This window comes from Pelecanus crispus, chromosome 26 (genome assembly GCF_030463565.1).
Source record: "Pelecanus crispus isolate bPelCri1 chromosome 26, bPelCri1.pri, whole genome shotgun sequence".
Classification (NCBI taxonomy): Eukaryota; Metazoa; Chordata; class Aves; order Pelecaniformes; family Pelecanidae; genus Pelecanus; species Pelecanus crispus.
This window is the reverse complement of record NC_134668.1, coordinates 2137857-2164733: the sequence shown is the minus strand read 5'-3', so window position 1 is coordinate 2164733 and position 26877 is coordinate 2137857. Positions and strand designations below refer to the sequence as shown.

The 26877-nt window shown below is 46.8% G+C and overlaps 1 protein-coding gene across 5 annotated transcripts; it reads left to right on the top strand.

Annotated features, from left to right (window-relative positions):
* The first annotated feature begins 602 nt into the window (after positions 1-602).
* On the top strand, positions 603-20203 carry LARP4 (La ribonucleoprotein 4). 5 transcript variants are annotated; one of them, XM_075725099.1, is made up of 16 exons: positions 603-631; positions 6359-6506; positions 8122-8280; positions 8625-8700; positions 9248-9384; positions 10151-10254; positions 11293-11403; positions 11797-11850; positions 12505-12714; positions 13210-13313; positions 16994-17227; positions 18025-18073; positions 18272-18430; positions 19011-19132; positions 19416-19584; positions 19812-20203. In XM_075725099.1, exons 1-16 carry the CDS (start codon positions 614-616, stop codon positions 20145-20147), a joined length of 2190 nt encoding a protein of 729 aa, XP_075581214.1. In that variant the 5' UTR covers positions 603-613; the 3' UTR covers positions 20148-20203. The 5 variants fall into 5 exon arrangements, with proteins under 5 accessions (XP_075581214.1, XP_075581216.1, XP_075581217.1 ...); XM_075725100.1 differs by lacking the exon at positions 603-631 and adding an exon at positions 6101-6159; XM_075725101.1 differs by lacking the exons at positions 19011-19132; positions 19812-20203 and having other exon boundaries at positions 19416-19476.
* Positions 20204-26877: the final 6674 nt, after the last annotated feature.

Here is a 26877-nt window from a genome sequence, read left to right as displayed (position 1 = left end):
TACGGGCTGCCGCGGGGCCGGCCCCGGGAGGAGAAACCGGGGAGGGGGAACCGAAACGACCCCAAAACCCAAGCGCCGGCGCCGGGGGGGCGGCGGGCTCTGCTGCGGGGAGACCCGGCCCGCCGCTGGGCGGGGGCCCCGCCATCGTTTTGTGGAAGAAAATTTTGGGTTCTTCATTTTGGGTTCTTTCATTTCAAAAAAAAAAAAACCCCAAACAACAGCCAAACCTGGGCATTTGTTTAACCCCGCTCCCATCCCCCTCCCCCGCTGGGCCCCGGCGGAGCGGGCCAGCCCATTGCCCCCGCGGGGGCGCCCCCCCTCCCCGCGCCGTCCTGCAGCCGCCGCGCCCCCTGGCGGAGTGGTTCCGCCTTCCTTGCCCCCCCCCGCGCAGGGAATGGGCCGGGCCGGGCCGGCTCCGCCCGTGCCCCGGAAGCGCTCGGCGCGCTCCGGAAGAGGCGGTGGGCGGCGGAGGGAGGGAGGGGGCTGGGCCCTGGCGGCAGCAGCCGGAGGCGGAGCCCGGGCGTCCTTATCGCTGGCGCTGGCGCGGCCGCCGCCGGGCAGCGGGGAGCGCGGCGCGGATCACGGGCCCGCCGGCCTGGGCGCGGGCGGCAGGATGCTGCTCTTCGTGGAGGTGAGGCGCGGCGGGGCGGCGCGGGGCCGGGCCATGTGGCGGGAGGCCGCGCACGCCGCTCCGCGCCGCCGGCCGCGCCGGGGGGAGGGGACGGGGCTGACACAGCAAATCCGGGGGTGGCGGCGGCGGCGGCGGCCGTGGGCCCGGCGGGCGGGGGGGGCGGTGGGCCCGGCGCTCTGGAAGGTTCCGCCGGTGCCGGGGCCTCCGCGTGGGGGGTGAAAGGCACCGCCGTGACCTTCCGGGGGAGCCGCCGCGCCGCGGCCTGCCGTGAAGGTTACGCGCGGCGCGGGCCCTGGGGCGGCCGGGGCCGCCGCGCCGGCTCCGCTCGGCGGCGGGCGGGACTCGCGGGGCCTCCTGCGCCTCGGGGGGGCGGCGGGGAGCGGAGCGGCCCTGGCCCCGGCGGCGCGGGCCCGGCCCGGCGCCCCTCGGTAGCACACGGCCGGGCTGCACGCCGGCGCTTTCGACTGGGCCCGGGAGCGGCGGCGCGGCCGGTGCGCGGCGTCTGCGTTGCACGCGTTAATTAAATACCAGGGGTTGGTGATGGGGGGGGCGGTGATTAATGGCCGGCGGCGCGGCCCTGCCGTTCCCGAGCGCGCCGGGCCAGGGGCCGTGTGGGGGCGAGGAGCCGGGCTGCGAGCGCGGTCGGGCCGTCCCCAGGCGTGGAGGTCACCGGGGAGGGCGCGGGGGGGGGCGGAGGCGCCGGTGGGTCCCTCCCTGCGCCGCCCGGGCGCCCGGCGCGGTGGGCAGCGCCTCGGCCCGGGCCTGGGTCTGCGGCCCGGGCCGGGGCTTCGCCTCTTTTCACGGGATCCGGTGAAGCGGTTGCAGCGGTTGCAGCGGTTGCCGGACAAACGCAGGCAACTGCGCTGCCTCTTTAAACTTTGCAGTAAGTTTTGGCCCAAACGTGTACAAAGCCAACAGCTGCTGGGTTAATTAAGAAATGACTGAGGGAAGCCAGTCAATTGCTAACGGTGTATTCGGTTCAAGTGTGGTGGTGGTGGTCTTTCACACGAATACCGACATATATTCCGCTGTTACGAACCTCTAAATAAAAAGGTTTGGGAAACATCTTTTCTTTCTTAAACTAATTGTCTCAGTTCTGAACTGAATGGTACTTCCGCCGAGAGGAAAAAAAGATGTCACGAATGCAGAATGACAGCTCTTAAGATTCTGGTTTTACAGTATTTAACTTGAAGAGGAACTGTTAAGCTAATCGGAGCTGCAGCCCAATGACTGCAGCCAGGAGCTGCGAGCAGCCAACCTCATCCGAGGCTGAGTGTGCCAGAGAGGAGCTGAGCCTGCGAGCCGGAGGTGGCCCCTCCGAGCAGCGGGCGTGAGAGGCAGGTTCTGGAACCCGCAGCGGTGACCCGGAGCGGTTGTGTTGTGGATGGGGCTCAGGCTGCTCAAAGGGAGCTGAAGCAAATCGGGAGCCTGCGAAGCCAGGCAGCGTGCATCTGGGTGTTCAGTGAATCCTTTTAAAGCGCAAACTTGCCTTTGGTTGCTTTGTTTGATCTCCTCCTTTCTCTTCTGCTGATAGTGTTGTGAGTTAGTTTCTGTGATCTTCATTCGGGAAGCATCAATAATGTTTAATTTTGAGCTCTTGAGGACAATCTGGACTTTCTGAAGGAGCCTTTTCACTGCCAGGACAGGGAACTTCAGCTCTTAACCAGGTGCTCTGAAACACTGTAGTTGAATGCTTGAAAGCAGGCAGCAGCTTTTACCTCAGGATCTTTGGGGTTGCCTGAAAAATAAGGTGCAGAACAGGATTGCGTTAGAAGTCCTGAAGCTTTGGAGAGGATTAGCTGACTTGCTTTAGCTGTCAGTATTATATTTTAGACTTAACTGAAGCGTGCACGTGGTGATTGTGAATTGATTCCTTCACAGTGTGCACGGTGGAATTCTGTTCTCCTCGAATATCTTCTAGCTCAAAAAGACTTGCAGCAGTGAGGGAATGGTGTAAGGCTCATGCTATTTTTCATGCGTTAATGTTCAGGAGAGGTCTTGTTTTTCACTTGCAGTCAGGGCCAGCATGCTGTTAACAATAGATAACTAAAGAGCATTGGGAATATTGTTAAATGCATTGTGAAAAATGTAATTGATAACAACTTGCTGTGCCTGCTTTGGGTTTTGGTTAGTTGGGTACATGTTCTTAATTCAATATCTTAGTAATTTATTGGGAAGATTGAAATCTGTGCGTTTCAGGCGGGTGAAATGCTGCCCTAATTGTTGCCTGCGGTGTTTTCTAGCTAGAAAACCAGGACTGTGTGAAGCACTGAGTATTGCTGGCCCTCTTTTTTAGCAGGTGAGGCTTCCTGCTTCTCTCTAGGTGACAAACCCCCTGAGTTGTCACAGTTCACACAGAAGTGATGGACACCGTTGACGCAGATGAGGGTGGTACCATCTTCATACGGCACAACCATGCGTTTGCTTTCCCGAGGGATAAAGGAGGCACCCCTAGTTCTGGGGTGCTCGTACTGGCTAATGAAAAAGCCATGCTGCTTTTGGTGGAAGGAACTCTCTTGTGACCATTAAAGTTAATGTGTGGTTTGAGAATCACCTGGGACATTCAGAGTACTGAACTGCTGTTACGTGATATCCTGCAGTCAGTTCCAAAGGAGTTCTGCGTGTTGCGTTTGGTGTCACACCAGCTTTTTCTCTTTTTTTGGTTTGCTTCGCAGCCTGGATAAGCTTTGGAAAGGTGACAGGTAACGACGCCGGCATGTGTCAGAGTCCACTGCAGATGCGTGTTTCCCTACCTGTCATGTACCCCAGCCAGCACAAGGCTTCTCTTTGCCAATCTCCCATAGGTTTGCTGACCTTCGGGTTTTTTTCCCTCTGCTTACTTTTCCACTTCTGGAAAATGTTTAGCGTCTCACCTCGCAAGTTTTATTAAATTCTCTTCTAGATTTTTCACTTAGATTCCCTTTTAGAGAGTCTGTCTGCTCTGGGAAATCTGTCACAAGCTCAGTGTTAATATTTTGGTTGCAGGGTAATTAGAATTAATATCCAAGTAGAATGCTTTAACAGAAAATCTGAGTGCTTTCATTTTTGTTGGCTTAATTGAATCTGTTAAATGTAACTTAGACTGTTACAATAAGAAAAATATTCTTTGCCATCCTTTCAAAGTGAGATAGATGCTTCGATCCTCAGTTTCGAGGAATTGCTGGAGGAGAATCTTGGATCCACGTTTGCTGAAAGTAAGATAAACTAGAAGGCAGCTCTGCTGAGGAGGACAGCTTTGTCAGCTCATGGATACCAGCGAGTGTTCCTAACCTTTGTAACTCTGTAAAGCTTTAACCTCATCATGAAAGTTCCCGATAGCAGCTGGGAGGATTGTTGTGCAGCCAATCAAATGGGCTCAGTATTTGTTAGCCTCAGTTAAATAAGCAAGAATTGATATTTTGGCCTCCTCTTCAGGAGAGCTGCTTGCCAGACTGGAGTGGCGCTGCTCCTGGAGCACAGCAAGACTGTATTTTCAAAAAGCTTATGTAAATTAGGGACTTTTTATCCTCTCGGAGTCCATGGTGTCTTGCTATTAAGATGCATGACATCAGGACCAGGTCTTGCAGAATTGCATTACATGTCATTAAGTGTTTCTAGAACAAAGAGGAAGTAGCCCACGCTCTGTTTCAGGTATGTATTTCAGCCATTGTGTTAACAGGTCCCTTCATCACTTTAACAGCCTGAATCTATTTAGTTTCTTAGCACTTTTCGCTTGGACCTGTGATTTCTGAACTTGCGTGTTACCACGTGTCTTTCAGTCTTTGCCAAAGTGAGTAACATCATCTGCCATACTCAGAGCTGCTTTTTACTTCTGATCATCTCCAGAAGTGTAGTAATCTCCCTAAAGTGTTTCAGTTTCACTTTGTCATACTTATTCCTTAAAATTACTTTCAGCTTGAGCTAAATGCTAACCTCAAGATGCAAGGCAGTGTTTATTTTTATAAAATAATGAATCATCTCTGGGATGTTTTGTCTTTTTTACTTGGATGAAAAGTAAATTCAAGGAAATGGGATCTGCCAGTTTTCGGTTCTTGAGCAGGTGCCCACGCTGACAGGTACGCTGCTTCACGGGATGACCAGCAGTTGAGCTGAGCTTTGAACTTGCTGAACTGCACTGACAGTGAGAGTATGTGGGTGCAACAGGTTACCGGGTTTTTCTTCTAAGGTTGTTTTGTTGGAGAACAGCTACTCTGAAAACTAAGAAGGGAAATGCACATGTGTCCTTTCACGCTGAACTATTTCTAGCTCTTCTTTCTGTTTCCAGCTACGTTCTTCTGCTAAGATTAATGAAAGGGGGAAAACTCAGTTGCTGTGTGGATTAAATCAGTTGTGCATGGGGGATTTTGAATCCCAGAGGGCCTTGCAAAAATTGTGATCTTCGTTTTTCCTTCTCTCGTGATTGTCTTGAACCTCTCTGGTGTTTGAAGGCTTTTTGTTACTGAATTTGGGTTTGTCCTCACAGCAAATAGCTTTGGAACTAGATGTGACCTTGGCAGAGGAATTATCTCTAAAGCTATTGCAACTGCTTCCTTATCCTTTTGCTTTATGTTTGAGACCTAGTAGTAAGCCACTCCTTAATTTCAGAATCCAGGAGGCTGGCCTCTGAAATATCAAACTTCCTTATTCGTGAATTTGTGAGATATGAGCTAGGATTAGTGGTTTTCGCCTTTTAAATTCAAGCAGATGGCACGAATGAAGAGGACTATCGTTCAAGGTCTGAAGGAACCCATTTGGAGGAAACTGTATTAGTTGCTTGTAGGGTGTTAGGAATTCTTGGGAGGAGAATTTTTGCAAAAGCATAGTTTTCTTGTCTTCGTGGAAAGAGTTAGTTTTATCATGGTAGAGCAAAAGCCGTTACAATGCTTATCCTCTCTGCTGTTGCTGGATTATTGGACTCCTTACCCAAATGCCTTTGAGCTCACAGCTCTCAGAAAGGGACCTTGGAGGGCACCGTCTTTTGCCATAGAAATAAGCGTTTAGCTATGTCAGGTTCCAGGTTGGAATCCAGCAGTTTCTCGTCTGTCTCATTTTCTACCCTCTGACTCTAATTGTGGTCCTTGTTGCCCAGTCTCAAAGTGCGACGATCCTGTTGCCCCCTCCCAGCAGGCTGTGATGGTGTGTATGTTTGTCTTGGCACTTCAAAAACTTTAATCTCCTTAGTTACAGAAATTATTAGCGTATATTGACATATATAAGATGTAGGTAAACTCGTGGGGGAATCGGGTAGTACTCGGGTAAGTTCATGAGGAATCCTGGCATAGCATAGGTGGTGCTTGGTTAGTATAGATGTCACTGATTTAGGAAGTCATTAGTTTCTTCTCCTTGAAATATGTTTTTTTACCTTCCTTTCTAGGAAGGGGTCTGGAGGAGGGAAAATTTCCCTTTCTGGTGAAAGGGGACTGGAGCATTATGACAGTCAAGTCTTTAAAAGCTTATGAGTTACCAGAGTCCTTGACGGCTAGCCGCGTCCTCTGCTGACGTTGTCGGATGTCAATAAAGAGAGGTTGAAGGCAACACTTCTAATGGAGGTAGAAATGAAATACTTGGAAAATACCAAGGATTTTCCTGTTTTGATTAATGAAAAATCACATAGGTGTTTAATAGCTGGTTAGACACTTGAGATGTGGAACTCTATAGAAAATCACTAAATTCACCTATATTGTCTGGCTTGATTTCTAAAGCATTGTTGGATTATTTTTCCTAATAAAAGTGTTCTGGTCTCTTCAGCAGGTAACATCGAAAGGTGCTGGCTTAAACCCTAATGCAAAGGTGTGGCAAGAAGTACCCCAAGGGAGTGGCGAGGCTGTGCCACCAACAAATGGCGCAGAGCACTCGTGGCAAGAAACAGCGGCTGCGCAAGGGACTCCTACTGAGGGTGAGGTGTCACGGGCCCGTGTTTGAACGCTAGCCGTGATAACGTGCCTGGCTAGGCAGTGCTGAGGGGTCTCTGTAAGAGTTCAGCCGTGAGAAGCAACCTCTTGCTCTTGTCCTTGAGGTTGTTAGTGCTGATGTAGCAACAAGTATGAAATGAACGTGAGAAAGCAGTAGACAGTTTATAGAGATTATAGGTCTGACCAGTGAGCTTTGGTTTAGGGATTCAAGAAGGTGTCCAGAGCTGCGCTAGGACAGAATACTTCAGCAGGCAGCAGGATCCAAGGGGCCCAGTGATGACTGAGTAACGCGCTAAGAGGGAAGCAAGATGCTAAACGTGTAGAAATGGATTCATGACTTGTCTTGTTTGCCGTTGCTGCACTTTAGCATACGCTTGTCCCTGTGAACAGGAAGATAAGATCTGAGGGCCACCTACAATCCTGGTAGGTTGCTGAGGTGCTGCCAAGAACTGTTAGACAGTAGCGGTTGTACTGGAGTAGAAACTGCAAAGCATCTATGGTTAGCTCCCTTCAGGTTAGTCTGCATTCTGTTTCAGTCCCTGTTTTCCATCCTTACCACGTGGTAAGTCCTGCTGTCCAGAACTAAATATTCAAATGGTTTAACTCTTCTGATTTGGCTTAGAGTTGATACAAAGCCAATTGTATAGTTGAGGTTACTCAAAATACAGCAGAGGCCTGTTAAGTAGGAAGCAGAAGATTCCCTGAAAGAAGGTTTAGGAAAACTTAGGGATAAACAAGGGAGAGGATTCAGTTTGTGCGGCCCTGTCAAAAGTTTCTGGTAAGTCAAAAGCGAAGAGAGAGTACTGGGTTTGTGCATTGGCTGAGAGAAACTCATTTGTCTCTTCATAACAATATGAAGCAATCATGGCAGTGTTATGCTGCTGGAAAATTAAAGGCAATTTTTCCAAATACATTGTTCTTGCTTTTCAGCAATTCCTACTGTAAGTAGTTGAATAGTATCCCTTCTCAAAGTATATTTTTTAGCGGATTCATCATCAGTGTGGAAAAGATCTAGCGGAGTAGTTGATTTTTTTTTTTTTTTGAACAATCTCCTTTGCCCGACTGTCAGATTAAACCAAAATTGCGCTTGTTTCTATCTCAAGCAGCTGTGGTGAAGACTAAGCTGAGGTGTCCCAAACAAGAGATCAGCCAATTTCAATGTCATTCCACTGTGTTTTATAACAATCACTAGATGCTCCCGAGTCCTTTATATAAGTAAGAATCATGTGATGCATTGATGTGAGCTACTTTAGTGCTTTGTTTTTAGGAACCTCGTTTAAATATTTTAAATTTCAGGTGGAAAGCCTGATTTTTAGATCCTCTGCTGCTTCTGGGGATCTTACAATTTCACGATCCTGTTGTTTACTTCTCCCTGAGACCCTAGTGCAAACCAGAAGATCTTTCTGAAACTGGAGAGGTAGAAAGTGCTATCCAATACCAAGTAAATGCTGAAAGCCTAAGAAACATGGACTAACTCTAGACACTTTAGTTACGGCGTTCTTGAGTATTTGTTTTAATGTCGGTAGCCAAAATTTTTCAAATTAAAAATATTCTGAAGCTTATAGTAGGTTTTCTGTTGATGATGTGTTCTTTTGCCAGGTAACATAGAGATTTCAGAGGATAGCTGCAAGCAATATGAAGTGATGTATTCCCCGTCTTGTGAAGCCACAAGAAATGGCACAGGAGTTGATGAAGCATCTGCAAATGGAATTGTCCTAGCAACTGAAGATCTCGGATACCAAATCTATGAAGTGTCTGGTGAGTATTCAAGTCAGAACGCCACTGTCAGTATCTGTAGTCCTCTGAGGTCTGCTGCAGTTATTGTGTGACTTGTACATTCAGAGTAGGAACTTTGGAATGTTCCATTCAGTGCATGTTCAAGTAGATCCAAGCCAGCCATAGCGCTTGGCCAAGTAGTGAAAACTGTGGAATCTAAGTAATTTTGAGAATGTGTAGTATGGCGGCCTTTAAGCATGTCTCATGACCTTTTCCTCCTGGTCTTACGCAGAAGGATTCATTCTCTTATTGTACAATGAAACGTGTTCTTGCATTGTATTCTTACCATGAAGCTGAGATCTGATGGTGAATGTTGTAACTTTTAGGTGAAGGCAGCTCCACTGTGTCCACAGAAGACATTAGAGAATGTTTGAAAAAACAACTTGAATTCTGCTTTTCACGGTACAGTACAGTTAATTCAACTTTGTATAAACCCTTTATTAAAATAGTTGACACATTTTCCCCTTTTTTGGCTTGATGTGTGCTGTCATCTTCATAAAAATGTTAACTGTGAATGAGAGAGTTGGTTGTGATATGAAACAAGATTTGCTAAAATGCTGTAGAAACCCTGTGGCACCTTTCAGCTGTTTCAGTCCTGTCCATGCACCCTTGTCCTTTAATGAGAATTGAGTATGACTTCTGTGCTTCACAGTTGGAAGATGTTGAGATAATTTAGCTGTGTATTACCAGAAGAGGTCTCTTTGGCAATACCCTTTTTGCAGACTAACACGCAGAGCACTGTAACTTTCATTAAGCTATTTAATTATCTTCTCCTTTGTGTTGATCTGCTAGGATTTTTTTCCAGGAGAGAAAACCTGAGTATGTTTTGGCTAGAGTTTGCTGTGAATGGTATCAGTGAATATTTAAGCCTCCAGTTATCCTGTTGTTTTGAGGCTTCTGTAAGTAAAGTTCAGGACTTTTATAAAATAGTGAACTTCTGTCTTTTTAGTGAGAATCTTTCAAAGGATCTCTACCTGATGTCTCAAATGGATAGTGATCAGTTTGTTCCCATATGGACAATTGCCAACATGGAAGGTATTAAGAAGCTGACAACTGACATGGACCTTATTCTTGAAGTTTTGAGATGTAAGTCTGGGCGTTTGGTGTGTGTATTAGTAGAACAAAGAATCCTTCCTTGCTTTAGAGAAATGTATTAGTCTCCTAGCTGGTTATGGTGTATTGTTCTGGCAGATGGTGATGGGAACCTTGTTCTGCAGAGATGTTTGAATAGGTGGCTGTTCCAGACTCCTGAATTCTAGTTATCCTTTATAATAATCTGCCTAAATCTGCCCCTGGAGCAAGAGGCTACTCTAAGATACTGCTAGCGGTACAAGTCTTATTCTGGGAGTAAACCTAGTCTTCTGATTCAGTGCGAGAGTTTACTAGCAATGATAAAACTTGAAAAAGCTTATTAGAAAAAGTTCTTCTGACATACTGTCCTGTGCTGATTCTGCACATGGCTTCTTGTGGAAACAGTTGTAAGTGAACTTTTGAAGTCTTTATTCCGACTTGATTTCCTTCCTCTTATTTGAACTTTTCCTGTTAGGGCTCTGTCTAGGAATGGTTTATATCCTCTTACCGGAATTTGAGCTGGGAGAGAATTGAATTTGGGACTGAGCTTTTTAGATACCTGAGCTGTAGATGGAGGCAACATCAGGCAAACAGCTAAAATGTACTGAAATCTAATAGACCATAGCCAATAAAACAGTCCTTTACCCCGAACTCAAGAAATCTGGTTAAGCAGTCCATCACAGTTCTTTGTTACAAGTTGGATAATGGAGCCTAGTACTGCTGAGATGTTTTGCAGTGCACGATGTCCACTATTAAGCCGACTTTTGTATTTTAATTTTAGCTTCTCCTATGGTACAAGTGGATGAGAGGGGGGAGAAAGTTAGACCAAACCACAAACGATGTATTATCATTCTCCGTGAGATCCCTGAAACAACACCTATAGAGGTAAATAAATAGAAAAGCAAGAAATAAAAGCCCGTTGGTGTTTTTGGAAGGTACCTTCAACAGTGCTTCAAACAGCAACAGGAAGTGTTGCTTAAAAGGTCAACTGGTATTTAGTTTGATTAAACACAGATATTTTTCTTATAAACCATATAAGTAATTTTTTCTGCCTGGATGTATTGTCAAAAAAGCCAAAGGAAAAACTTACTGTCATTGTTGTCCCTTCCCATTATTTACTAATGTATTAAAATGCTCTTAAGTAAACTTTTTTCCACCAAAAACTGAGCTAGCTAGGCTTTTCTGGAAGGAAGTTTGAACAAGTCTCTTTCAGATCCAAAAATAAAATCAGTCCAGGGCATAGCTTGGAATTCAGGCTGAATTTCTGTCACAGCGGTAACTTTACTTGAAGTCAGATGGTTGTTTGGCAGCAAGAAACGTTACTAAACATTTCTCATTCATTGTGACCCAGTGTGAGCTGAGCTCATTATGTTCAGAGAAGGGAGGATAATAAAATTCCTACTGATATTTGGCTAACAGAATGATTTAGTTCTTTGTTTTTTAAAGTTGTAACACAGGGTGTTTGTCTACTAGCATTTTTAATTAGTTCTTTTAATGCAAACGCTGAAGAGCTGCTCTGCCCTCTCTTTAAAATCTGACTATTGCAAAGCTGTCAGGTTGCCTTGATTTAGAAATATTTCTTAGAATCATTCTTATCTAGATGACTTCTGATCTAAAACCATGGTTTTGCTACCTCTTTCATATAGAAATATCACCAGTTCTACACTCATCGTGATTTTCTTACCAGATGGGCCTGCTACTTTTTATTTGGGGAGCTCAGTCGGCTGGGCTGGTATTTTTGGGTTCAGAAACAGGTAGAGGATAATTTGGTGTCTGGCAGACCTGTCGAGGGAATAACAGAACATCCCTGACCAAGGGAAAATTGCAGCTGAGGAGCTGGAGTGTAAACTTTTGTTGCTTTAGTGTTCAGTTTACAGCTTAGAGCTAGGTCCCCTTAACTGCCTGACTTCTTCTCTCCCCTAGGAGGTTAAGGCTCTCTTTAAAAATGAAAACTGCCCCAAAGTGATAAGCTGTGAGTTTGCTCACAACAACAACTGGTACGTTACATTCCAGTCAGATACAGATGCGCAACAGGTAAGGCTGCCTTCAACTGTTAATGATGTCTCAATTTTGTTATTAATACTTTCCCTGCTCAGGAGAGTTGCACGCATGCTTCCTGCAGCTAAAAGAAATAAGAAATGTTTATTTACTGATCCCCCTTTTGTTATTTTAAGAGGTTATTGGCAAATTCTAGTTAATAGAGAAAAAAGCTGAGAGGTTGTATGGTTATAATTCCCTTGTCTGCCTCTTGCCTCAGTACTCTCTGGCCACAACTGACATCTTGTATCCTGAATTTGAAGTGTTAATGAATTTAGCTGGGCTAGCGGGGAAGCACATTGCTACGCATTCATGTTAAATCATGTAATATCCTTTGAGAAATACAATTTTATCAAGATATTCTAATGTTAATCTTTTTTGTATCCGCAGGCGTTTAAATACTTAAGGGAAGAAGTGAAAACCTTTCAGGGCAAGCCAGTAATGGTAAGGCTGCTTTATATGGCGTTTCTGTTTGAATTGAATTATATATTGTTTCTATTTGAATGATAGCGTGCATTTATGGGGGGGAACTAAGGAATTAGCAGTGAGATAGTTCATAACACTTGCTCTGTAGGCTGTTAATTTGAACGAGGTCATGGGTAGCTTTGCAAAATTACAGTTGAGTGGCTGCTGGTTATTCACAGTGCTGCTTCCCATGAGGTGTGAAATGCGTTCCTCTTTCCTCTTTCCTTCTCCAATTTCCCCAGAATCTGGGTCTGCAGAGCTCGGGAGAGGGACTCTTGCCATCATGCGTCTCTAGCTTGAGTTAGCTGCTCTACAAACAAGGCTGAAGCAAGCTGTCTGTACTGTGAGAGGAACTGTCAAAATCAGAGTCTGGGCAGTTACTGCTGTAGAAAGCAGCGTTTGTCTTAAACTTGACAGATTCTCTAGCTAAAGCAGCGTGTGTGCGCTTCCCTTTAGCACGCTGTAAGAATGTAATCTGTATTGATTTTTATCAGAGTTTTTATTTGTGAGCAGTAATCAACCTACTTCCTCTTCACATCCCTTCTGTTAGCATTTCAGTAGGCAAGAAAGATTTCATGTTCTGCTTCTCCTTTTCTCCCAACTAATGTCTGTGATGTGATTTGATACTTGCAGGCAAGGATAAAAGCCATCAACACATTTTTTGCTAAGAATGGTTATCGGGTAGTGGATTCCAGTGTCTACACTCAGCCAGTTCAAACACAAGCACAGTTTGCCTCGCCACTGTTTATGCAGCCTGTATATAGTCCTCAGCAGTACTCTATTTACAGCATTGTGCCTCAGACGTGGTCTCCAAATCCTGCACCTTACTTCGAAACACCACTGGTAAGTAACAGCTGATGAAAATGAGGGGAGGTAGCCCAAAACATCAGTAATAATTTGGTTAACAAATCGATAAGGTTAGTGGGCTTTTCAGCTGTCAAATGCACAGGTTTTCTAGTCAGATCCCTCTGTTCTATGATACTTCAGGCTATGTCATGGGCCTGATAAAGCAAGACTGTCAGAGAGGCTGCATGTCTCGCCATTGGCTGCCATTTATTTTAAGAAATTTTGGTGTGAAATTCCCTTATCCAGTAGCTAGTGTTACTGGAAGAGCTTTGTAGCTCTTCGGGAACGGGAGGACTCTGATGCTGAAGTAGGTGTGCAGACTGTTAACCTGGTGGGGCTTTCTCTTTAGCAGTGAGTTTACAACATACTAGGTATGGTAGCCCAGCATAAAAATACAAACAGACTAGATGAGTAACTGCCAAAGATGATCTCATAAAACTGCAAACGTTTTTCTTTTTAGTTCAGCCATTGAGACTGTTCTGTCTGTTGCAGGCCCCCTTTCCTAACGGTGGATTTGTGAATGGCTTTAATACACCAGGATCATATAAAACAAACGCTGCTTCTTTGAGTATAGGTCGCCCATTCCATAGAAATCGGTAAGATAGCTCTGTCAGTTGTTTGCTCTCTGAGAACTTACAGTATTGAGATCCTGAAGTGTTCCTTGCACTTGCAAAATGCAGTGCTTTCTGATGGGACTAGGTTACTTATTTTGTTTGTCGAGTATGTATGGTGTTTTTCAACTTGATTTATAAAATAAAATCAAGGTGGCAGCTTAAGATCCTAAAATAATGGACATATGTGCTGGAGAGAGCAAAGGTAACTCCTTTAACAGCCTCAGAGGAATTTCTGCAGACAAATAAATAACTTCCTCTTAAGGTAATACTTCTAATTATGTTTGTTATACACAGATTATAAACTCCTGCAGCACAAACGTAAGCTTTTCCTGTTGTGTGATTAGTCTTGCAGAGAGCCATTCAGTTTATGCAGCTGAGAGTTGCATGCCCTGACTGCTGTATGCTAAACCTGCTTGATGCTGAGTCTGTTACTGTAATCTATTTGCTTTATCCCCATCTTTCCTGATAACTGTAAGGACAAAGATTTAAACACTGGGGAGGAGGACACAGCTTTATATTTGCTGGAACAGTGCTCTCTGAATACAATGGAGTAGTAATCTGTTTGCGTGGGTGGAAATTGTTTTATTTGCAAGCTCTTTCACTGTATTCAGCATGTGGGCTGGTAGCATGGGAATTGCTTTTTATACTGTTTGAGAAATCGGTTGACGACTGCCAGTACCATAAGTGGTTTTGTGATGCAGTTAAGGTTTGTGGCTGTTGGCAGAAGGTGAACTTCGGAATCTGGTCTGCGGTGACTCGGCAGAGTCTTAATACAGGCTGTGGAGCTGGTAGTGTGACTCAACTTGGAAGACAGGGCAGCTGATTCAGTTACAGCCACTCAGCTCTCGACTAAGATCTTTTTATAAAGGGTTTGGTTCCCCCTCCCCCCCCCCCCCCGCCCCTCCCTTAAATTGTGCCCAAATTTAAAGCCTGTAAAACTCTTCACATGTATGGATCCTCTCAGAAGTATGGATGCTGAAGCTGTATGAGAATTGTATGGATCCAAAGATTAATATCTTGAAATGCCCACACGTTCACTGCTGCCTTCTAGAAAACATCTGTATAATCCTTCAGCTTTTAAAACTCTTTTGCTTATGTTAAGACTTTCATTTCTGAAACTTCGGTCGTTGTGAAGTTACAGCTTTAGGGTCAAGTGTGTACAGGTTCTGCTGGTCTGTCTCGGTTGTCTTATCTTTCCTGCCAATCTTGCTCAGCTGTTGTGCTAGTACAAAGCTCTGGTTTTGCGGTAATAAATGTTCATATTCTGGAAGCAGACATTAGTTATGCTTCAGCAGGATTCCTTTGCAAACAGGAGGCTGCTAAGGTAACAGTGAGGCACAGACTTGAAGGTTTGGCCCAGTGATGATCAAGTATCGCGCTAAGAGAGAACAGGTCTGACAGTCGATTGTCTGGGCAGCCTGCACTTCATGCTTTTCCTTCTTTTTGCTCTCTTACATCATCTCTCCTTCTCTCTGCTTTTTTTTCTTCCTTATCTTTCTTTGTCTTTTCTGCTTTGCTCTTCTGCCCAGACAAGATTGTGGCCTTCTCAATGACGGGTAAGATTATGAGATCTGAGGGCTGAATAATGACTTGAGAATCTTCCATTTTAGGAACAAATTGAACAAAATGGAAGAATTTAGTCAGCTTACCTCCTCGTCCCTATGGTCTTTTGCTGGTGAAAAACTTAACCTTAGTGGTGCCTTAAAACTGGTTCTTAATGCTTTTTGAAGCTGTGAAGTATGAATTCATCTTTGTTCAGCGTATCTTCTCTTGAACTGCAGAAGAGTTTGTTCGGAGAGGTTCATCCAGCTGCTGCTTTTGGGTTTCTGTCCTGGCTCATTAAACTTGGATTTGTTTTGTCATACAGGCAGTTAATAGTTAAGTATTGGATTTTTCTCTGTAGCTAAACATTTGTTTAAGCCCGTCATATTTATTTTGCCCTGATTTGTTGCGACATCCTTGTGAGAAAGGAGGATTGAGTCTTTGTAACAGAGAATCCTCAGTGCTAATATTGGTTAAATTGATATTTTTCTATCCAGCCATCTAAAATGTAACTTAAAATGTCTTTGGTAAAGCAGATTAATTTGACCGCGCAAAACTGGGCTGTTAAAAGGTGATTTTTGTTTTGCTTTCCGGTTACATATGAAATGCTGCAAAACTTCCAGCTGTAGCAAGGCTATGGAGAAGTCCATCAGATAGTGATGGAGTTGATTTTTAAATAGCACAGGATGATGGCTGAGCAGAGGGACGAATCTCCTGCTGCTACAGCCACATCACTTACTGCTGTTAGGATTTAGTGCTAACAAATAATAATTTATCATTCGTTGAATTCTCCTATTCTGCTTTCTTTTCCTCCCAACGTAAATTCTCTGGCCAAGTGGGAGAGAAGAAGTTTATTGGTGGAAGCTGGAAGGAAACTACCTCTTTGTTAGGCAGTCTAGGGACTGTGGCATCCACAACATGCCTTTCCATATTCGCTTAGCTTAGAGAAACCAAAAGCTGCATGATTTACGGTCTGTTGAAAGAAAGGACCCTTTTTCAGGCGGCAGGCTGCTCCTCGATTACTCTGTAAGAGACCATGTAGTCAAGTTAACTTCTCCTCCCGGACTGGAATAATACTTTGGCTGGCAGTGAGAGAATTTATTCTGATTGCATGGAATGTTATCATGAGATTGTTTTAAGAACAGTAAGCATGCAAAATCCTCCTTCTGTCCTGAAACTATGAGATGTGCAGGGTTGACCAGAGGAGAAAGATATAGTTTAAGGCGCTTGCCGAAGCTGGTTGGTGCTGCGTGGAAAAGACAGCAAGGTGCAGAAGTGGAAAATAGTCTAAGGCACCTGAATGCTGCTCCAGAAAACTGTTCCGTGTTATGGTAGGTCAGAGTTTTTCCTGGGTAATTCTGCATTTAAGACCCTGAGCCATAACTGGCAGAAACACTGAGCATGCACAGATGCATCTACGTTCAAAGGAAATAACAGCTTTAATGCTGAATAATCAGTAACTGGGTAAAATGTCTGGGGTGTTGTGAACTGCAGAGTCAGTCTTTGACAGCAGGCACAGTGAGGCTGAGATCCTGGCTTTTCAAGCTCCTGGGGGGGTGGGCTCAGCTACCCTAGCCTGATCTCCCTTGTTCTCTTCAGCCAATGTAGTCATCTTCTGCTCCTGGCTTCTTGTTTCAGTTCGGTTTTTTTGCCTGTGGCCAGATGAGTTTGTTCCTCAGGTTTGGCTTAGTTCTCCAGATCACTTTCCAGTACCCTGTGTCCATGCTGCAGGCCCAGACAAATGAAGAATCCCTCTTTGGGTCCTTGTGGCTCTTCTACCACCCTTAGGTTTTGGGGGTTTTCTGTTGGTCGGTCTGGCGTTTTTTTCCCCCTGCCCCTTTGGTATCCACTGGGCAGTGATCTCGATGTTTTCTTCAAATGGCAACACTTGACAGGAGGGGAGGTTGCAAGAAAACTAGAACAAAAGGAATAGATGGAGGTAAGGAAGAACAATTTCTTTGTTCTTGACAAACGTGTGTAGGAAACAGCTTCTCTGATGGAGTTCCAGTACTTACTGACCTCCTCCTTTCTTGTCAGCTACGAACTCACTGTAGTTGGTGGTAGTTTTGCATCTCGTTCTTTAAACTCTGGTTACACAGCTGCTGCTCTGTGTCCCGCAGCGTGAAGCCTCACTTCCGATCGGCTAACAGCTCGGAACACGGCGTGGAGGGGCCAGCTGCCGTCAGCACCATGCCAATGGGGGATGGACCACTGAACAGAACCAACTCAAGGAATTTTGTTATGGAGCGACATAACAGTACGTTAACTGGGCACCAAGACCAAGGTTATTCCCAGAAGGATTCTCCTACCGCACAGATGGAGCAGAACGGAGATTATGGCATTGGCAGGGGCAGGTAAAGAACTGTGTGTGCTGCTTTTTGCTGTAATGCAACAATGCAGTTGGGACATGGTGTTGGAGGTTCAAATGACTTGTGTGAGCCAAGCATCATCAACCGTTGGCACGATACATATTTCTGTAAAGACAGACCAGGAGAAAACTGACATTTAAATAAACCAGGTGTGATAAATACTTAAATGGAAGCATGAATACTGCCTGCTTGACTGTGCAGCTATTAGTTATTCTGACAAACACCTTGCAGTAAGATCGTGAGGTGTCTTTATTTCAAAATACCTGCCTGATTTGTCCCTAGAATTAAACAGTTGCTGAGGTAAAGTTGGTATTTGTATTGCTGTAGATAATTTAAGCAAGTCCTCGGTGGGGGAATTTGATGATCCTAAACATTGTAAGATCAACTGGTTTTACCTTTTGTCTGTTAATTCTGGGTGTAGACACTTAAAAATAAGTGACCAAGACAGATATGTGAGAAATCAGATGAATAAGTTTATTACTATAAAATTATAGGATACTATTCTATAATATTATAGTCTAATTGTCACTGTACTTGTTCAGATACAATGCTCTAGGGTACCTCCTCCACAGGAGAGAAAAGAGAAATTGTTTCCCGTATTGGCTATGTTCCAAGAGTGTAAGAGCTTTGACCCCTCCTGAAGATGGAGAACATCCCAGAACTGTATCTTGAGAAACATCAGTAGGCTGCTGTAAATCCCCTGCCGCAGGCTCCCCTTTGTGCAGATGAGTGTGCACTTCAGCGAGATGAATGCACTTACTGACTTTTTTTTGCCTTTAAAGGAGGAACGTTTTCCGAGGTCGGAGGAGACGAGAAGATGACCGGGTTTCAGTAAGTTTCACTTCCCTTATTGCAGGGAGTTGCACAGTGCAATGTGTTGCCTGCGCGTTTATTGGAGGAATGGCACAGTCCTTAAATTCTCAGATTACGTTGTGGGTATTCAGTGTTTCTAGGAAATTCCCTGACACTTGCTCAATGCTTTTAATGCTAGGTGTTACGGCTCTATTAACGGGTATTTTCCTTCTCTAGAGACCTCAGCCTTCAGCAGAAACAAAGACTCAGACACCAAAGTTTGACTTGCTAGCATCAAATTTCCCACCTTTGCCTGGCAGCACAGCAAAAATACCAGGAGAGCCTGTGCTGGAGAGCAGGATGTCCGATATCGTTAAAGGAGTCTGCAAAGAAAAGGTACCCCCTCTTTCTCTGGCATGCACACAGGAGCGTGCGTATGCTGCGTCTCCCTTCTTCCCTGCTTAAAGAATCCGTTTGTAGAGCTGCACGTTAGAATGGTTTAAGCCCGAACATCGCACTGTGTTTGTTAATACAATAGTGCATTTTCTGTCTTTCTGTTCATGGATTTCCTTGGCTTTTTGCGGGTATTTAGCTGAAGCTTCCGTAATTACACTATTGTAAGCTTGGTACTGTTTTGGAATGAGCAGGCAAATGAGGAGTGTTGGCTGTGGAAGGAGGAACAGTTTGTGTGTAGTGTAGGCAAGGGCCTTTTCCAGATGAATCGAGCCGGTGGGACTGCATTGATAACCTGGGTGATACAGCCTTACCTCTCGCTTTATCCGCTATTTCTTTTACCCATGTAAAGGATGATTTGCTTTAGAGGCGATGCTCCAAAAGAAGTAGAATTCCTGTAATCGGTACTTGAGCAGCTTTTGGAAATATCCCACTTTTCAGTTGTCTTGAACTGGCATATTGAGGAGCAATTTAAGCACATCTGCAATCTTTCCATATTTTGCAACTTATGCTTTCTGTACAGGAAAGCAAAGATTTGCTGCCCAGCTGTCCAGCTCCTGCTCAGGAAGAACAAACGCACAGCACTGTCCAAGAGCCTGTGACCAGTGTGGGTTCACCAAGTGAGACTGAAGCTGTGGTGTTAAGGTATGTGGATGGCTTGAATCAAGAATACTAAAATTTGCACGTTCTAGCAAAGACTCTAGCTGGCGTCCGGCAAGGTGGCAATAATGTTTGTTGTTTCTTCTCTGTCTGCGGTAGGCAGCTTCTCTAGAGGCCACTAGATGGAAATAACAAATTGTGGTGGCAACGGCTGTACCATCGTGTTCTGCAAAAAACACAGCTGTGACTTCAAAGAAAGAAAATACTTTCTCAAACGTTAATTTCTACGTTAGTAGGTTTTGATGTTAAATTGTTCTTGATTTAACAGCACAGTTCAGCCAGAGAGTAAAGCGGAAGAAGTGTCTGCTCAGAAAGATGTCACAAGCCACGCTTCCCCACCGGCGTCTGTCTCTCCTGTCAGCGCCGCGAAGCCGCCAAGGACAAATACCACTTCACCTTCGGCTAATGCAAGCGCAGCTCCTGCTTTGCTGCTGCAGGTAAGGCGCAGAGCGGGCAGTGAGCGGGGAGCACGGGGAGCTTTCTCTCGGATGTGCTGATGTAGCACCCGGGACCTTCTCGTGTGCAGTTTGCCACAGCTGCGGTGTAGTGGCTCGCTGTACGTGTTCTTGCTGTTGGGCCTTGACATTGTGCCTGGGATAGTCTGGAAGGGCACGGTGTGGTTACTCCGGTGTGTAAACCTTGCTCTTCTCCCTTGGTCCCAAAGGAGCCACGCAAGCTAAGTTATGCTGAAGTTTGCCAGAAGCCCCCAAAGGAGCCTCCTCCAGTCCCTGTTCAGCCTCTTAGGGAACATCGCACCAACATAGTTCCCCCTGCCAAAAATGAAGAAAACGGCACACCTGAGAAGGCTCCGGAGAAGGCTCATGACAAGGTTGAAGGTCGAATGAAGGATTATTCTGGGTTCCGAGGCAACGGGCCTCCCAGGGGAGCTGCTGGGAAAATCAGGGAACAGAGGCGCCAATTTGGACGCAGATCATCGCCTCAGGGAGCACCTCGACGTATCGGCAAGGAGCAGTACGTGCCACCCCGGTCACCAAAGTAACACTTGTCCAGCCAATTATTCTCTATTTAATTTGAGCTGTGGACTAATAAGCAGCAAAGGAGACTGTGAGGAAGAAGTATTCGTGAAGGGGAATACTGAACTGGAGCGTGGCTTGTGTGGAGAAGTTGTGGAGGGTCCCAAAATTCATCTCTAAAAGTGATTTCACAAATGCTGGAGGATTCCAATCAATATAAATATAGAGATTATAATTTTTGTATTTTTGTTTTTAATTTGCAGAGGGTTTCCTGCTTGAAATCAGTTTTGGGGTTGTGAACTAGCATTTTGACAAAGTGAAAGAATATGAATTGACAAATTAACCTGTCCCTCAGTGTAGGAGGAAAAGGATAAGAGAATATTATTTTTGAAAAAATGAGCATTTCTGTAAAATTAGAACTTTTTTTAACCTATTTAACATTTGGCTTGTCGGATGATGTGTCTGCCATTGATGGCCTTGCATTGCAGAGCACGTCTGCGGCTGAGGTGCTTGGTCGGCGTGTGAGTGGAGTGAGTGCAGCCAGATACTGTTGTCATGACTTAGTCACTGATGATAAAAACTGAATGTACTACTGTAGTAAACTTTGTGTTTCCAGCTTGAAGTGTAGTCTCTTGACCTTACTAATAATTCACTCAGCAAGCTTTTTAAACTATAGTTTTTACAGGATACTGGATTGTAGATCAGAGCACACGGACAGCAAAAATTGTCTTCTAGACGCAATGGGAAGGAGGCAGAAGGGAGCACGTCAGAATTTTTAATTTGCCCTTTTTCCTCGCCTCCTTTTGAGGGCAACTTCTTAGGTTTGTGGTTTGGTTTGGGTTTTTTTTTTTTCCCCCCCTTGTTTGTTACTTTCTCTAATCTCTTTATTACAGACTCTTGTGCGTTTCTCTTGGTATGTTTTCCCGAGGCAGGCCCCGTATAGGATCGGCGGGTGGCTACACAGTACGTGATGTTAGCTTTGCAGGTAAAGAGTCTGGAATTGCAGTTGCAGACATGGAATTCTGCCTTGCAGGAGGGAACTCTGGGCACGGAGTTCTGCGTGCCCCCCCAGGGTTAAAGCGATGCCTCCCCGAGTGGCTAGCAAATCGGAGGTGTGGCTGGGTTTTCTGTATGCTGACCTGTCTTTGTGTTCTGGAGTAGGGTATTGGATGCTGTATACTAGAAATCAGGGTTTATATCTACTGGGAACTCATTGTTTACAGCTGATGTAGTAGCAACTGACTGTTTTTAACTGTTTAAAGTGGAAGTAAAGGTAAAGAGTTAAACAAAGCCCCTCATGTTCGGAGAAGCTACTCGAAAGGTAGCGGCTTGCCTAGCTGTATGCTGACTAAATTCGCAACACTATTGTGTAGTAAGTGGTTATGCTTCAAGGTGATTACCATAATGACCGAAATAGGAAATTTCAGTGCATTAATCTGCCAAAATCAGCATGCCAGGGTTCAAAGTTCTGTATAAAGTGTTAGGGAAAAGTAGCTTCCAGCAGTAAGAATCACACCTCTTTTTTTCTTCTTTTTTTAGTGAATAGCAAGTGTACAAATTTAAAGTCGTAAGTTGTGAACACTGGAAAACTCAATTGTGATATATACCGTAAACATCTTAGTAATATATGCTAGTGTTGCCATTAGAATGAATGTAAGTGGCAGTTAAAATAACTGTGAAAATTTTCATCTTCTGATTTCTTAGCCAGATAGCCCGTGACGACTTCTTACTCAGTAGGCATTCTCTATCAACTGCTTTGAGAACACTCATATCTATTTTTATAAATATATATATAAAGCCAGAGTTGTCATTTCTCTAACTTATTATTCAGCTTGGCAATTGCTTTGATTTGATTCATAACACAATATAATGTATTTATGCAGTTAACTGTTCATTTCTACGCATGTTATATATATATACATATATATATAAAAAAAAAAACCCAAAATCATTATTCATTTTAAACTACCTGTACTGGGTTTGGGAGGGGTTTTTTTAATTTAGTAAAAAAAAATCGTTCATCACATCCACAGTTTAGGGATGCTTACAGAACCCTTCTCCATCTGTTTCAGTAATGCTACATTTGTTGGAATGATAGAGAAGTTTAAACATTTAAAAGCGTTAAAGTTCTGAAATGAAGTTAATTCAAAGTTAATTTTTAATCATTTTAAAGGCTATAAACAATAACTGCAGTCAAACTGGAAAAAACCAAACCCGTATGATGGTCACAGATATTCAGGCTAGGTGTGCACTGCCGTTGCGAAGCTGGGTAAGCGTGGGGATGCCAGGCGCTGCATTGCAAAGTTGAGTAAGCGTGGGGATGCCAGGCGCTGCCGTGTGCTGCTCCTGTTCAGAGGAAGAGTTCTTTGGGAAGAGGCTTGCGCAGCTCTGGATCTCTCTCCGTGGTAATTCTGACTGCGCTAATTCTGACCCGGCGTGCTAATTCTGACCCGCGCGGGCATCCGCTTTGTGCCGTGCATAAATAACCTTGGAGTGCTGAAAGCACTGACTTTGTAACAGCTGTGAAATGTAATTTCTTCATTTATTGGATGTGGAGAAAAAAAAAAGATAACTGCAGTTCAATCTTTCTTGTAAGGCGATTGGAAAAACTTGACCGTGGAAAGGATGCTTTGTACGTCCTGGGTGTGCGTTTCCCAGCAGCGGATTACGGCTTTTGCATAGTGTGTGCAAATAAGTCTAGAAACCTGTTGGCTTTTTCCAGCATATTCGAACTTTTATCAGATTAGGGCGCTCATTATTTATTTAATACCTGCGTGCAAGGATTTAAGGTTAGCATTACCCTTCTCCCCCTTCCCCCACTGCCATTTATAACTGCGGGTTTGGGGTTTTTTTTTTCCCTTTCTATTTTTTTGGGGTGTGGGGAATAACCAGTAAATCTAAAGGCTGTGAAAACCATAGTTTTGTGTGCGAGTTCTCCTGCAGTACTTGTATTGCATGCAAACACCTAACTTAGAGAGGCTAGCTGCTGCGTTCTCACCCCCGTAGCGGACTCGTGTCTACCCGCCGAGTTTGCCTGTCGCGACGGACTGGGGGAAGCGGGGACAAAGCGGTCGTTCGGGAGTCGGCCCCGCTGCTGGTGCAGCTCATGGATTTCCTTTGAGCTTTGTCATTTTGTCAGCAGAGGCGAAACTGTCCCTTGCTCACCAGCGATGCTCAGCGTGCACCTGAAGTGACAAGTAGCAGTTCTCCGTGGTAGCTTACCACAGGACGTAAAGACAAGTTTTCCTACTCTGCTGATACTAAATACCAGAAGGTGCAAATCACACCTAACTTTTGGTTTTATGAACTGTGACTTGTTTTTGGAATTGTTGACTTTGGTTAGCTACAGAAGTATATACGTCCCCAGTTAAGTTCTTTTCCAAATTATTGTGCATGGAGAAGATCGGGCCGCTCTCTTGTACTTCTGCTGGGGAGTGAAAAGAGAAGTAATTATTTGCATGTGATAGTAAAAAGTGCAAAAAGTTTTTTTTTCTTTTGATTTCTAAAATTAAGTTAGTTTTATAGTATCTTACATTCCTGCTATCTTTGTTTTTTTTAAAAAAAAGTTAGCCTGGCACAGTATGATGGTGCAGTTTTAGCAGTAGGTTTAAAAAAAAAAAAAAAAAAAAAAAGAAGAAAAAAAAAAAAGTAACCCACTATTAACCAGAAGAGAAAGTTGATACTGTGGCAGATCAGTAGCAAATAAGTGACTTAATCAATGCTTTACTGTAGTTAAATAGCTATGGCCTTACTACTTTGTCAATATCAGCTTAATTGTCTTGAAAATGTCCGCTATTTTTACTGTCACCCAAGTGAGTGTTCACCTGGGGTAAAATATCTGGTATGTACAGATGATATTTTAAATTTGTAAAATGCGCCATTGTATTACAGACGATGCAACAGAAATGCACTTCGGGGGGAAATTGCTTCTGATAAGTTTTTTTGTAAATCCTTGATTACTACAGATATGCAATAGAATTTTTGTTTCTAATTTTGATATTTCCTTCTGAAACATAAGATTGTTGCCATTAATCTGAATGATTTATCATGCTCTTCTTTGTGTGTATATATTACATATAGTCCGAGCTTCCTTTAGGATGGTACATAATTTTGGTTTGTTGTAGTATTTTAGTTGGCTCTTCTCTTGAGTGCCTTTAGCATAGGCACTTCAAGAGGTTGAGTCTGTTTTTAATGTACAGTTGGGAGGACTTGAAATGGAGTTAAAGCAACTTATTTCTGAAAAATCCATCTGCAAACTAACCTGTAACAACTTTAAAATTTTATATTTAAGAACCAGAGGTTTATTTTTATGGAGCTTCAGTTATGGATACAGTTTCCAAAAAAGCAACTTCAAATGTAAACAGACTGTGCATAAATGGGTTTTGTTCTAATTTTTATAGAATACAAAATATTCAGATAATATATTGAGCTCAAGTTACTACAGACATCTTGTTCCTCCCGGATGAATCCAGCTTCCCCTTGGCATTTATGATCTCTCTTCAAAGTGGTAGGGCTTCAGTGAAAGGAGAAAAAAGAGAAAAAAAAAAAAAAAAAAAACAACCTATCTGGCTTCTATACTTTGTCTGTTCTGGTATATTCCTGTTGTCAAAACTGTCCAAAACAAAATTTGTGTAAAGTAGGTTCATGCTTTAAATGTTAAAATGATAATACATGTATTTGTATTTGTTTTTGACATTGCCAAGGTGCTATGGGAAATTGAAATAACAGTTAGAAAAATAAAGCTGATTTAAAAGGAAAAAAAAAAAAAAAACAAAAAACACCCAACAAAAAAAAAATTCCGTTCGTTGCTGCTGTGCTGTTCCACCGGCGCTCCCCTCCCTGGCCCCCCCGTGCAGGGGCTGTAGCCGGCACCCGTTGTTGCCCCCCGTGCAGGGGCTGTAGCCGGCACCCCTTGTTGCCCCCGGTGCAGGGGCTGTAGCCGGCACCCGTTGTTGCCCCCGGTGCAGGGGCTGTAGCCGGCACCCCTTGTTGCCCCCGGTGCAGGGGCTGTAGCCGGCACCCGTTGTTGCCCCCCGTGCAGGGGCTGTAGCCGGCACCCGTTGTTGCCCCCCGTGCAGGGGCTGTAGCCGGCACCCGTTGTTGCCCCCCGTGCAGGGGCTGTAGCCGGCACCCGTTGTTGCCCCCCGTGCAGGGGCTGTAGCCGGCACCCCTTGTTGCCCCCGGTGCAGGGGCTGTAGCCGCCCCCCGCGGCGCTGCCCAGCCCTGTCCCGCGGGGCTTTGCCGCCGGCGGTGCCCGCTCGAGGGGGGAGCGCGGGGGGGGGGGGGGGGGCCGGCGGTCGCCCCCCTGCCCTGGGCCCGCGCGGGGGGGGCCGGGGCCGCGGCAAACCTTCCCGGGGGGGCGCGGGCGCGACGCTTCCGTGGGCGCGTTTGTGTTTCCAGCCGCACCTGGCCGGGGGCTGCGCCCCTCCCCCCCCCCCGCGGGGCGCCTGAGGGGACGCGGCTCGCGCCGGGGGCACGCGGGAAGCGGCGGCCTCCCCTGAGGGGAGCAGGGGCGCGCGCGGTCCCGCTGGGGGGCTCCGGGCGGTGGGGAGGGGTCCCGGGCCGTCGGGAGGGGAGGGGGTCCCGGTCCGTGGGGAGGGGGGTCCCGGGCGGTGGGGTGGGGAGGGGTCCCGGGCCGTGGGAGGGGTCCCGGGCGGGGTCCCGGGCGGTGGGGAGGGGGGTCCCGGTCCGTGAGGAGAGGAGGGGGTCCCGGGCCGTGGGGAGGGGAGGGGGGTCCCGGTCCGTGGGGAGGGGGGTCCCGGGCGGTGGGAGGGGGGTCCCGGGCCGTGGGGAGGGGAGGGGAGGGGAGGGGTCCCGGGCGGGATCCCGGGCGGTGGGGAGGGGGGTCCCGGTCCGTGAGGAGAGGAGGGGGTCCCGGGCCGTGGGGAGGGGGTCCCGGTCCGTGAGGAGAGGAGGGGGTCCCGGGCCGTGGGGAGGGGAGGGGAGGGGAGGGGCGGGGAGGGGAGGGGGGTCCCGGTCCGTGAGGAGAGGAGGGGGGTCCCGGGCCGTGGGGAGGGGAGGGGCGGGGAGGGGAGGGGCGGGGAGGGGAGGGGTCCCGGGCGGGGCCGCGGGGCTGCGGCGCGGGGCCGGGCCGCGGGGGGGCGCTCGGCGGCGGTGAGGCGCGGCGGGCGCCCCGCCCCGTCACGTGACGGCGGCGCTGGGGCTCAGCATGGCGGAGGTGGCGGCCGCTCCTGCTGCGCCCGCGATCCGGAGCCCCCGGCGCTGAGCCGGAGCGGGAGCCGCGCCGAGCCGCCGGCCGGGCCTGCCTCCCCCCACCCCCCCCCCCCTCCTCCCCTCCCCTCCGCCCGCCATGGCCGAGCCGGCGGCCGCGGGCGTCTCCTCGCTGCCCCGCGAGGTCCGCGAGCAGCTGGCCGAGCTGGAGCTGGAGCTCTCCGAAGGTGAGGAGCGCCGGGCCGCGCCGGGACCCCGCCTGCCCTCAGGAGCACCGGGCCGCGCCGGGCCCCCGCCGGGCCCCCGCCTGCCCTGCCCTGCCCTGCCCTGCCCTGCCCTGCCCTGCCCTCGGGGCGCCGGCCCGGCCGCCGCGGCCTCCCGCAGCCCGGGGGGGGGCAGCCCCCGTGTGAGGGGCTGGGGGGGGCGGCAGGAGCGAGGCCTGCGCTGGGTTCGCGGGAGAGGAGGCCCGGGGCGGGGGGGCTGCGAGGGAGGCTCCCTGCGAGGGGGCCGGCAGCGTGTGTCTGCGTGAGGGGCTTCGAGGGGCTCCGTGCGGGGGGCCCCGTGCGGCGGGGCGGGGGGGGAGGA

What these genes read in the sequence shown, in the direction of transcription:
- LARP4 (XM_075725099.1), top strand. An exon ending in CTGAAACAACACCTATAGAG is followed by an intron (nt 10,255 to 11,292) that starts GTAAATAAATAG and finishes TCTCTCCCCTAG; the next exon opens with GAGGTTAAGGCTCTCTTTAA. An exon ending in CAGATACAGATGCGCAACAG is followed by an intron (nt 11,404 to 11,796) that starts GTAAGGCTGCCT and finishes TTGTATCCGCAG; the next exon opens with GCGTTTAAATACTTAAGGGA.